Source organism: Simochromis diagramma, unplaced genomic scaffold (assembly GCF_900408965.1).
Source record: "Simochromis diagramma unplaced genomic scaffold, fSimDia1.1 OVJJ01000208.1, whole genome shotgun sequence".
Taxonomy (NCBI): Eukaryota; Metazoa; Chordata; class Actinopteri; order Cichliformes; family Cichlidae; genus Simochromis; species Simochromis diagramma.
The window spans coordinates 1,436,784-1,450,340 of record NW_024386789.1 but is presented as its reverse complement, the minus strand read 5'-3'; the positions used below and the strand labels follow the sequence as shown (position 1 = coordinate 1,450,340).

The 13,557-nt window shown below is 39.3% G+C and overlaps 1 protein-coding gene across 1 annotated transcript; it reads left to right on the top strand.

Moving 5' to 3' along the window:
* Positions 1-1,820: 1,820 nt before the first annotated feature.
* On the top strand, positions 1,821-8,436 carry tmem130 (transmembrane protein 130). The gene is made up of 8 exons (XM_040023208.1): positions 1,821-1,987; positions 2,059-2,141; positions 2,227-2,398; positions 2,488-2,633; positions 3,049-3,133; positions 3,309-3,511; positions 7,283-7,389; positions 7,774-8,436. The coding sequence occupies exons 1-8, from the start codon at positions 1,923-1,925 to the stop codon at positions 7,912-7,914; spliced, it is 1,002 nt and encodes a 333-aa protein (XP_039879142.1). The 5' UTR covers positions 1,821-1,922; the 3' UTR covers positions 7,915-8,436.
* Positions 8,437-13,557: the final 5,121 nt, after the last annotated feature.

The window sequence follows — 13,557 nt, the reverse complement described above, 5'->3', positions numbered from 1 at the left end:
CCGTGCCTTTAGGGGCGAAGAGGGGGGGGGCAGCGCGGAAGGGCGGTGGTGGTGGAGGAGGGTGACGTCACAAGAGGTGTTACACAGGTCAAAGTTCTCCGCTGGTGAGTTAGAAAGCTGTGGGCTGTTGATTCTCAGGGCTGTTAGCGAAAAACACCATAGAAATGTGACGTATTTTGTCAGTGGGTTTTAGATATAATATTGCTTTTGGCCTGGAGAGGGCGCTGCTGTACAATAATTAGTACCGTCACAGTGACGAAGGAAGTTTTGCACCATGAATAAATCGTAGAAGGTTTACTGGAAATCTGTACTTTAACGAGAACTCGTATTATTTCTCAACTCAAACTAGTCTTCTCTTTAAACTTTAGTTAGTCGCGATTTTTAACCTCTAATGCTGAATACACCATCAGTAGCTCTCAACAGGTGAAATGCATCAGAATATTATCTTTGTACATGAAAGGTCAGTGGGTATATTTTTTATGTTATATAATTGTGATTCATCATCAATATCCCATCAACCTATGAGTTCTTAAACGATTGGCTATATGTTTGGGGATTTTAATGAATAATTAGGAAGACCTATCCATCCAAAGCAGTAGTACAAAACACTAGGACTTTATTAGACTCTGAAAAATATAATGAATCACAAGCCTAGTAGTGGTAAATCCGGACTGATTTACAGTTAAAAACACACTGCCATATTTTGACACATACTATATCAATGTTCAGGATCAGCTTGTAAACCTTCAGGTAATGTACATATTATTTAACAATGCAATTTGCACCATTCTCTTGTGTTATGTATCTTTATTTATACACAATATGTCTATAGTTCACAAACCAGCATGCTCTGTTTAAGTACATGCATGTGCTGTTGACATATTTACTCCCCCATGACCCTGAATTGAATTAGTGGAAGAGGATGGATGCATGGAAGTTATAAACATGAATACTAAGAGGTGAATGCAACTGTCACACTCCAGTTGAGTATTCACTTTATGTACAGTTAAGTTCAAAGCAGGTACAATTTATGCTTATTTACACTGAGCCTGCTGCTTTCTCAGTGCTTAAAAATGGTCTAAGATCTCCCACCACACTAACAAGCTTTAAAACTATCTGAACCTTCTGTGACGTAATCACAGCAATCTCAATGCCAGTGAGTTGCAAACCACACCCATCAAGTGAAGCAAGACCTTTAGGATTTTATCTATAAGTTAGTTAAATTACACTAAATAACTGATGTTTTACCCTCATAAAAATGTTAAATGAAAGGTTTATGTATTTGAATATTTAATCATTTAGGAAAATAACCAAGTATGTAATTTGACCAGATTCCATGTAAGAGAGATTTAAAACAACAACAACAAAGAAATAAAGAAAAAAAGAAAATTAACAGTAAACCTAGCCCTGTAACATCCAGTGTGACATATCTCATACGTATATCTCGTACGTCTTTGTGATTTGTTTTTGTAACCCTCTTACAATTGCAAAAAAAGGCCAAATGAAGCAAAAATGATACAAATTAACTTCTCTCTTTAAAAAAAAATGTCAGAAGGTTTGATGAACACTAAAGTTCAAAAAAATAAAAATGAAAATTTTCAGGCAATTATTTCATGCTTCAGTCTTCTTTAGGGTTAACTCAATTTAAGTACTGTCCCAGTAACAAGTCAGTAGTTGTGCAATTTTTGTTGAGCTGATGATAATTTCCAGATCCGATAAACACAGAGATAAACCCACCACATTTAAGAAGTTGTCCCATGTAACTGACAGTAATGTGACCCAGGCCGGAACCACCTACTCAAAAGCCGATTGTTGCTCATCATCCATGTGATTGAAACGCATGGTTATGATTTCAAGCCTTTACGGCTCTTATCTCTGAATCTCACTGACCAGAAGTAACAGCCTTCCATCCTTTCTCCCCAATGTCACTCGACTCCTGTTTTCAGAACGAACTTCATACTGTGAGAGGACGAGCAGATATGGACGGGTAAGTCGAACATCCACCACATTAACATCATTAACTGACACGTTTTCAAACTTTCATACGCGTGCTTCCAGAAAACACATCGTGTGGATGTTGATGCTTCCCATACTGGTTCTCCTGGATGGAACAGAGACTACAGAGTCTTTGATAGATTTCAGTATGTCATCCATTTTCTATCTGTCTCTCTTTTACTGTTCATTCTTCTTGACTCCGCAACTAAATACAGCTTCTCTTTTGACTAGAAAATATTGAAGGGAAGCTTGTTTTCTATCAAATGGAGGGAAATGCCACCTACGTGAGAGACAGAGGTGAACTGGCGTCAGATGTTCCCACAGAGACTATGTTTGAACTCTTTGATCCCCAAAAGAATTTCAGCTCAGCAAAGTTCACCTATACTTGGGACTTAGGGAACGGGTATGATTTCTTACACTTTTAAATATAGATTAAAAAAATGTTAGAGATGATTTTCTTTGTCTCATATTCTTTTTTGATCTTTGATACAGACAAGTGATTAATGGCACTGAGCCGGTTGTCCGCTATTATTACCCAGAATCAGGAAACTACACAATGTGGTTGAAAGTGGGAGCAAATGTGACCAAATATTCACCTCCGGTGACCAAAGTCTACTCCACAGAGGTTCAAGTGCTTGGTTTGTGGCTTTGAATTCATATATGCATTATTATATTCCTGTATAAATTATTTTCAGTCATTTTCAATAGGAAAAGGCAGTCTGCTGTAGGCTGAACATTCCTGGAAAATTTAATTTGAACTGTGACGTGATGACCTGATGTAACTATCAGGATTCATAAGAAAGCAGATTTGGTAGCAATTCTAAGTTAAGGTGGTTTCAAAGTAGTACTTCTTAAACTTGAGGGAGGGAGTTCATGGTGCAGAAGGGGCGTAGATAGAGTAAAATTAAGTTGAATTAATGTGATTTATGTAGGGAAAAATTTCCAAAATGCTATCATCTTGATTTTGTGGTCTTTGTGTGGGGAAACTAGAACACTTCTGTAAAGTTTTCCCACTAAAGAACGAAATGACTAATAGCTAAAACTTATTTGTAGATGCCATCAAGAACATCGAGCTGAAGGGGCCATCAGAATATGAGGTGTCACAGGACGCCAGTCTGATTTTTCATGTTGATGGAAGGTGAGCTGCATTTACCAGGAACATTGCTATATATTAGATCAATGCAAGTTTAAAATAGCGTGAGCCTGAATAGTGCCCTTTCTTTTCCATTCAGCTTTTTATATAATATAATATATAAAGAAAAGCTCCTCAACCCTGTGTGTGTGTGTGTGTGTGTGTGTGTGTGTGTGTGTAGTCCTCCCTTATGGGTTTGCTGGCGTTTTCTCCCCAACTGCATGCCGGACATGACAGAGGGCTGCACGCTGACCATGTTGTATGACAACATGTTGAAACTGAACCTCACCTTCGCCTCTGCTGGCTACCACTGTCTGGACATCAGTGTCCGGAACGAAATCAGTAAGCTGCAGACCTCCTTCAGCCTCTACGTCAGGAGAAACAGTGAGTATCCACCCACAACACCAGCAGAAATACCTGCAGGCATGTAATGCAGACATGTTGCTTTCTGTGACATTAAAGCAGAGGACATAGGGAAGAAGAGAAAGAAAAGACATAAACTGATGTGGCAGCGAAATGCTTTTAGGGCAGAGGATCGTTTAGAGGAAACCTTGTTACAAAATGTGTTGGATAACGTCAAAAAATGCACTGTCATGATATCAGAAAACACAGCTGAAACTCACACGGGAAAAGTGTACGTTCAGTGCTCCCTGCCAGACTTGCTCTGCTGGATTTAATCATTGTTTTTTAACTCAAGCAGTAAACTTTTCACACCCTAACCAAAACCAGAACCTAATCAAAGCCTAACCAAAGCACAGCTGAAAAATACAAAAGAATAAAGAAAGAACAGAAATAAAAGTTAAGAAAGCCGGAAAACTTTGGAAAGCTGGCCCCATTCATCAACATAAGACTGCATCTTCCTAATAGCTTCATTAGTACTACAGAGTACCGAGGAGTCGGGAGATGAATTTATTGGGAAAGTTAGCGGAACCAAGCTACTTGATCATAAATGACACAGAGGAGCTCACGATTCAGCAGCATATTCAGTTTTGAGTGCTGAGAATGGATTCTGCTTAATGACTTCTAAATGCACCTAACAGGAAGGCAACTGACTGCTGCTATAGGTAAACCTGAAGGGCCAACCTGGAAAAAAAGTGGACATCCAAGGTGTTCAGGCCAGCTTTACTAATCTAAAACAAGGGAGGCAGGTTGAAGTTTCACATATGATCAAACCTTAAGACTCCCTAATTACTCCCATAACATTTACAATCTGTTTATGCCGCATGACAAATCACTTCACCCTGTGTAGAAAACCATATTTTTACTGTTCAAAAAGTACAACATGGAACACAAAATGCAAAAGCTGCATTTTCCTCTCTTTGTGGCAGCCTGTAGTAAGAGGTTTCATTTTCGCTTATTAACTCAGAGTTAATTAAAAAGGTTACCGGATAACTAAAGGAATGGGAGACATAAATGAAACAAAAGCACAGCAAATATTTGATATCTTGTCTGTTTTCTTTTCTGAATGAACTAAATGTAAATAAAAACATAATGCAAAGATTTTTAAATCACATATTCCATTCACACTCTAACATACGGATGTTTAAACTGAGAAAACGCTCAATGTTAAGAAAGATATGAGGTGATATTTAACGTTGGCCATCTTCAACACTGTGTAGAGTTCCGTCTTCTTTTAACAACAGTCTGTAAACATCTGGGAATTGATGAGAGCAGCTGCTGGAGCTTTGGGAGAGGAACATTGCTCCATTCTTGCATTGGATTCTAGCTGCTCAACAGTCCTCTACTCTGTTGCATTCTTTATTTCATTATGTGCCAAATGTTTTTAACCAGTGAAAAGTCTTGACTGCAGACAGGCCATTCAGCACCTGTGCTCTTCTACTACAAAGCCATGCTACTGTAAGAGATGCAGTGAGGGTTTAGCACTGTGTTGTTGAATAAGAAACGCCTTCTCCAAAAAAGACACCTTCTGGGTGGATCATATGTTACATACCTTTCAGCACTGATGGTGCCTTTCCAGATGTGCAGCTAACAATTCCATAGGCACTATTGCAGCTCCATCAGAGATGCAGGCTTGAGTGCTGATAACAGGCCAGAAGGTCTCTTTCCTTTTCAGTCCAGAGAACGTGAAATCCATGTTTTACAAAAACAGCTGTCAACTTTAATTTGTATGATGGGCGACACACTGTTGCCTCGCTGTTGCAGTTTAGGACCTTTTGAGTGTGGAGTACGCCTGTTCTCCCTGTGTTTGTCTGGGTTCTGTCCAAGTATTCCAGCTTTCCCCCAGAATACAAAGTTATGCTTGAGTTTAGGCTTACTGATGATTTTAAACTGATCATAGGCATGAATGTGAGTGTGAATGGATGTTTGCCTCTCTTTGTTAGCCAATTAGTCTGTGACAGAGGGGCAACCTGTGTTGGGATGTACCCTGCCTTCTGCCCCATGACAGCTGGGATTGGCTCCAGCCCCCTACAACCCTGAATCAGAGAAGTGAAAGAAAATGGATTTGTCTTATAACGGAACACTTTTTCACTTTGCTTCAGTTCATGTTAAATGGCTCAGAAAAGATGGCAGCGTTTCTTGATTTGACTTAATTTTTACATACGTCGTCTTCATGCATGATAGAGCTTCCTCAGCCCGTCCAATGATCCTGCCTAAAGACAAGATCTGCATTATGCATAGATTTCTCCAGATTCTCACTATCCTTTAAAGATATTGATGATTCAAAATGTTCACAATTTTACATTGAGGAACGTTCCACAATTTCTTGATGCAGTTTTTGCTTACTGGTGAACCGCTATCAACCTAATTAGTTGCAAAATGTTCTTCCAGCGGTTTCTTTTATTACCACTTATTTTTCCATCCGTTTACTGTTCCGGGACTAACTTTTTTGAGATGCTCTGCTGCGATCAAATTCAAAATAAGCCAGTACTTTTTATGAGTTTTATTATGAATAATGTGTGGGTTTATGAGATTTTCAAATCACTGCATTCTATTTTTATTCACATTTTATCCAGCATTGCAACTTTTAACATTTACTAATAAAAATCCTTAAAGCATTTTTGCCTTTTTTTTTTTTTTTTTTTTTTTTTTAACCATTGCTCCTTTAGCTCATAGAAATTGCACAGAAACTGCACTTTAAATGCGTCATAGCTGGTCCAAACGTTTCAGGTTGTAAACACATTGATAAGCATATTTGGACAATGTTCGTAAATTTCAGATGAATACTTTCACATGCTTTACCTTACTGTGAATTTTGAACTGATGTTCATGTCAATTATTTTCCCTTTTAATGCATTTTTCAATGCAATGTTAGTCTTGAAAGTTCTATTAGAAAGATTTTTTAGTAGCCTAAAGTGAACTGCCTGCAGACATCACATGCAAAACCATTTGCAATGTTAATGCTGCTTATTGGTCGTCAGCATCAGAACATATACACCCACACATGCTACTGAACACAATGAAACAAAACTAGACCAGCAACTTTTTTGAAACTGGAGTTGTGAGATGAATTAGCAAGTTTAAGGCCATTTGCAAAGTTCTCTTGGCTCTAAATATGAACTATTTTTGTATTAGTCATCGTGTACCTTCTGCTTTAATAAAGTTTGACTCAATCACAATAAATCTAAATCAACACAGCAAAATATTTTGAAACAAAGGTCAGCTGTGCTGTGTCATGAGGTGTTTCATGTGCTGTTTAGCTGTGTTAGTTCCACAGACACAGATGAAAGAGTGAAAATGGAGGAATCCAAGCGTATCAGAGTAGGCGGGTCCGAACATGTCTGCTGTCCTCAATCGATTCGTTGTTGTGATGTTACTAAAGTTTCTATTGAGCCAAAATTAGCGTCCGCTTCCTACTTACTCAGAAACACAGATTTTCTGGGACAAATTTGGAACTTTTGACTCAGTTTTAGAGTGTGTTGTGCTACTTAATACACAACAGAGTGCCTCACTTTCTTCTATCATTATACCAAACAGGGTCATAAAGCCAGTAAGAAAATTGTACGCTTGCTAAAACCACCATATTCATTTACAATAAAGAGCTAACACAGCATTCTAGCTACAGTGTGTAGCATGGAGAGTAGACTCATAGAATAAGTATATGAGATATAATTGTTTCAATTGCTTATAATTGTTTTTACTGCATCTTTAACAACAGACCCACACTCTGTCTGCTTCTTTCTTCCTTAATTATAGATGGTGCTCAAATTTTCTTCATCCTGTCATGTGCTGCCATTCTTGTGGCAACGTTCTCCTTCATCGCAGTCATCGCCTGTCACCCTCATCTTCACAGCAAACTTAAGGTACACATGTTTGTGGTTCATTAACCACATATTAACAAGATAAAGGCACAATGCAAAACCTTCAAAAACCTTAAGGGCCATATTAGTAAATGATTATAAAATTGTGTACTTCATCAATACTGTGTATCCCACTGGTTAGAGTTTAAGCAAATAGCCTGTTATCCTAGTTTTCAGTAGCTCAATGAGTGCCAGTGATTGCAGTTAATTGCTGTGTATGACCACAAGGAGGCTGCCTATTTCCAGAAATAAATCACACTTGAACAACAACAAACTATAAACCACATAAGCTCAGATATTTGAACCTACTTAACTGTGACACTGCATTTTTATCTAAAAGCAACTTTGAAGCTGGCTGATGTTTTTCTGGTAAATGTCATTTTGCAGATTGCTGCTTCCAGTAATGCCGTATTTCTGAAGAACCAAGAATCTGATGGTCAAAGCTTAATTCTTTTAAAGCTCTCCAACATTGAGAAAGCAGAGAAAGAGCCACTCCTGTTGCAATATGGGACTCAAGGCGGCTCTTAACCAGCACACTGCTTCTCTTTCTGCCCTCTTATTGTGGCTGCATACACATGTGTTTGGCAAAGAAAAATCTAAAACTACTAATAACTGTGACCCTGCATATCTTGCATGTGTGATTATAGATATATTTTGCTAATATGTGCATGATCAAGTAGCTTGATATGGTATTTTGAAAAAAGAAGAAGAAATAAAGTGCCTGTATGTATTTAGAACTATCCTCTAAGCTGGGTTAATTGGTGGTTTCACCGCAAATGTTCAGTAGGCTAATAGGTCAAACACTGCGTTTGTCATAAAATAATGATGGCGATCAACTGATGAGTCACAGAACTCAGGTTGACATTCAAATAAACTCATAAAAAATTAACAGCTCAAGCGCAGGTCATGTTTAAACAATGAGTGTTAATGATCATGCTGTGAATGGATTGGACCACTCATTTATTCCATGTTTTTAATTGATGTATGAATCGAGGCCTTGCGTCGGTGTTACTTTCCAGAAAAACAATTAAATATTTGTTTTGACCTTCATCTTGCACTCCTAAACGCTGAGGCACAGCTGCACAAGATTTCTTTTTTTGCAGAGAGCTAATACTCGACTCTGTCCTATCATGCCTGATGCTCAGGTTCACAATTCAAATGAGCATATTTATCTGAACAACTTCTACTTTGAACTTTACAGAAAGTACATGTGAAGCTCTTTATCTTTTATAAACCTTGTGTTTTGTATCAGTTATATTGACACAATTCAATGTACTATGAATGAATGTTACATTGAAATTTGGGTCATGTCATGAACATGAACTGAATTTCAATAAGGTTGTGGTAGGTAACATGTTTTTGGTGTCACTGGACAGGAAATCAACCTGTTCATCCATTTTCTTTCATCTAACCAATTCAAGAGTTTCTATCACAGCTGTCTTAGGGCAATAGGCAGGCAACACCCTGGACAGGTTGCTAATCTGTCAGCTGCTGCAGTGCTAACACAAAACACATCACTCACGGTCACACCTATGGTCAATTGAGAATCACCAATTAACCTAATGCCATATGTGTCTTTGTACTGTGGGAGAAAGCTAGAGAGAAACTGTCACGGCTGGCGAGGCAGGCCGTGTGGAGGTGAGGTAAGGACCCAAATGCAGGCACTGACGTAGATGCAGAGATTGAGCTTTATTTTGTCAGGTGAACACAATACAGGAGGAACGGAGAAGGGCATACAGATAAACCTAAACTGAGAAAACTAACAAAACTGACCTGAAACTATCATACGGCAGAAACACAGGAAGTCTCGAGGAGACAACACAGACGGAGCAGCAACAAGCAGGAGAAAACACAGGGCTTATATACACACAGGGGCAATCCGGGAATGGGATACAGGAGGTGACAGGCTGACGAGACAAGGACCTTCAAAATAAAACAGGAAATACAACAGGTATGCACAGACACGAGAATTAACACAAGACGCGGGACCAGGCAGGCAGAGAGACAGAACAAAAGGAGCTCGAAATACAAAACAGAAACTAAACCTGAGAACAAGAAATTCCTAACAAGAATGAACCTAAAACATAAGATAATAATCAAAACCAAAACCACTGAGTCCACAGACAGACCATGAGAGTAACCATGTAAACACGGCGAGAAAATGCTAACTCTATACAAAAACACATTTTTCGATACTCTTGAGTGGGTCTTCAAGAATCATTCTCTAGGTTTCTTGAAGGACATTCAAAGCCAGGTCAACACACCTGAATCACATGATTAGTTCGTTACCAGGCCTCTGGAGAACTTCAGGACATGTTGAGGAGCTAATTTAACCATTTAAATCAGCTGTGTTGGTTCAAGGACACATCTAAAACCTGCAGGGACACCGGCCCTCGAGGCCTGGAGTTGCCCACCCCTGTTCAAAGCCCTTCTTTAGCTGTTGGGTGCCTTTTGTTCAGTTCTGTCAAGATGATCCCAGGCTGCTTCAATAATGTTGAGGTCCGGGCTCTGGACTCTGTGCTTCCAACCCATCTTACAGATGGCTGTAGACACTCACTGTTGTACAGCTCTCTGACGTCCTGCATATATATTAATGACAATTTGATCTGTTTCCTTTCTGTATGAATGACTTCTTTACAGCCTTCCAAATGTATCTCTGGGTCCTCTTTTAGGTCTTTGCTCAGTTTTTGTCATATTTTTAAGGACATAACATTTAGTTCTTGATAGTTTACTTTTTCCTTTGTCTTCCACTTATTTGCTTTACCTAGATTTTTAAAATGAGAAAACTGGACAAGTGAAGAACTGCTGCAAAGAAAAGTGGGCCAAACTTCCTAAAAATGTGAGAAAGTCATACAGAAAACCATTACTTCATTAGCTTGTACCAGTGAACCATGTGGTGAGGTATACTTAGTTTAACACACACAGTGCTATTTTATTAAATAAATAAATACCTAATATAATACGTCACATCTTATTCATCTGTCTTTAAGCAGTTGTAGAACCTGGTATGGACCAGATTTGTCACAGCCGAGCAGGCCGGTGTGTTTGAGGTGTGGACAAAAATGCAGACATGGGAGACAAACGAAGTGTAACAAAAAGCGAGCCGTTTGATTGCTATGATGTCAAAACAAGGCAAGGCAAACTGGAGAAAAACTAACCTGGAAACCTAAACTGAGAAAAACTAAAACATGAAAACTGTGACATGAACAGGGCCTGAACTGGAACATGAAAAACTCTAACATGAGATAATCAGGGCGTGAGGACAGAAGGGTAATGAGGGAAGTGGAAACACCTGGGGAGACACAGCTGACACAAATGATCATGACGCCACAGGGAAAAGTAAAACCCTAACACACTAAACATGGAAACACCAGGCCTTTCAAAATAAAACAGGAAGCATGGAGAGACGAAGACGTAATAACACAAGCTTGACAAGATGAAACACACAGACAAGAAACATGACAGACTGGGTAGACATGAAGCACAGGGAGATGCAAGCATGGGCATAACTGAACATTAAACAAAGAGGAGAAGACTAAATAATAGCACAAGAACAAGAACTAGCATTTTTACAATAACGTAAGAAAATCCAAAATAAACTCAAGACACTGGGTCACGGACCCGAACCCTGACAGATTATTTTTGAGTGTGTACTAATGTGCAATATTTTAGAATAAAAAGAGGGTGTACTTTGTTTTTCATATGGCTCTAGACTCAGTCGCCTCCTCTGGCTTTGTTTTTAGGCTTAGCTCACGAGGCTTGAAACAATCACAGGTCTTTCAGGCCAGATCTAGTGAGCATAGCAAATACTTGTTTAAAAAGCAAAGTAGTGATACGGCAGGGTTAGGCAACAAAAGACCTTCACCTGGAAAGGCAGGGTTGAGATGAAAGAAAGGATCGATTCAAATTCAGTAGAAAAACAGGAAGAGTTGTAAAAGTTAACCTTACATAAAGTCTTTGAATCTTTTCTAACTCCTCTGGCATCAGTCACGTTATTTTTATTCAGTTTTTTACCTTGATGGTGTTTAATGATAGTGTGTTCTCTGTTAGAGACGTCAGCATTATTAATTGTGAGTGTTTTGATGAATGCTGGTTGTCAAAGGCACTGCGGGGAGATGCAGATGCTAAGATGAATATCAGGCTGACCTTGAGCTAAAAAAAAAGTTAACGTCTGCAGCTGTTCGCATTTTTTAAGAGAAAAATCTGTCATTAAATTTCAGCTCTGTTATATTCAATCATATCTACTGAAACCAACGTTTGAGGTTTGGATGTGGTAATGTAAACATATGAACATATATGTAATATACATACAGTATGGATCATATCACTGATGTGTAAAAAGATTTTTAATGACTTAATTAGACATGTGGGACTTGCTTTTTGTTTGTTTTTGCTTCTTTTCTTCTCTTTTCAAATTTCAAACTTTGATTCTTTTTTCATCACCATCTTTTTGTAACTTCAAGGTCTGCGTTTTAGCTGCTAGAGTGACCAAAGAGTGAATTGCTAAGTTATAAACTAACACGACGAAGCTTGATTGGCAAGGTGCCATAACTGATATGGATGCATGCACAGATGCAGGCATGGTAAAATACAAAGAAACCAACAGAAAGCAACAAAAAATAAAATAAAATAAAATTCCCCTCTTGTCCCTGCGGGCGGTCTATCCTTCAAGCTCAGGTCCTCTATCAGAGGCCTGGGAGCTTGAGGGTCCATTGCAGTATCTTAGCTTTTCCTAGGACTGCGCTCTTCCAGACAGAGATCTCAGAAGTTGTTCCCGGGATCTGCTGGAGTCACTCCCCTAGCTTGGGGGTCACTGAACCAAGTGCTCCGATTACCACTTAGACCAATGTTACTTCACCCTGCACATCTTCTCGAGCTCTTCTCTGAGCTCTTGTTACTTCTCCACTTTCTCGTGTTCCTTCTTTTTGATGTTGCTGTCATTCGGTATCGCTACATCTATCTCTACGGCTGTCTTCCTCTGCTTGTCTACCACCACTATGTCCGGTTTGTTAGCCATCACCAGATTGTCCGTCTGTATCTGGAAGTCCCACAGGATCTTACCTCAGTCATTCTTGACCACCACTGGGTGCCTCTTCCATTTTGACTTCAGAACTTCCAGGCCATATTCTGCATAGATGTTCCTGTATACTATGCTAGCCACTTATTTATGGAGTTCCATGTATACTCTGCCTGCTAGCATCTTGCATCCTTCTGTTATGTGCTGGATTGTCTCAGGGGCATCTTTACACAGCCTGCACCTGGGGTCTGGCCTGGTGTGGTAGACCGCAGCCTCTATGGATCTTGTACTTGGTTGTTCCTGTGCTGCCATGATTTTTGCCTCTTTGGTGTCTTTCAGCTTCGTCTAGCCACTGGTAGGATTTCTGGATGTCTGCTACTTGCTCTATCTGCCAGTCATACATATCATGCAGGGGCCTGTCCTTCCATGATGGTTCCTCGGCTTGCTCCTCTTCTTTCTTAGGTTTTTGCTGCCTGAGGTATTTACTAAGCACACTGTGAGTTGTGGCAATCTTCCTGATGTACTCACTGTCTAGTGCTCAATTTCTCTGAGCACTGCACAGTCCTGAGAAGATTGGCAGTCCATTATCTGCCAATCTGTTGGCCTTATAACCCCTCCCTGATTGATGGGCAGCAATAGTTGTTTCTACTAGGATCCTTGCTGAAGTTTTTCCTCCTTGGCATTGTGTTACCAAATACCTGAATGCTCCAGAGCAGCGAACTGCAAAAGCTTCTGCTTTCATAGAAATGGCCACACTTTCTGATGATCAGTTAATCAAGTGGATTTGATTAGCAGCATCTGGCTGATACTTACCCTCTTAATTCCCGTGGAAGCAGGAAGGGTGTACTTAGTTTTTACACACTGCTTCTGTGTGTCTATTACATTTTTAAGACCTGCTAAGAACCAGCTTATTTTTATTATGTCCTGAACCTTTAAGGGTTTGCTTTCTTTTGACCAGCCTAAGCTTCTTAAATGCTTACCTCTCCTGAAAACAACCTGTGTGAATTATATAAATTATTCTTCGCTACTAATCCACAAGAGCACAGTTAATATTCCCATCTTCAAAGACCTTTAGAGTATAACAGGTTTTGACAATTCTTGGTTTTGAGAAATGCAAAAAATATTTTTCACCTGTCAAACTTAACCGATTGCTT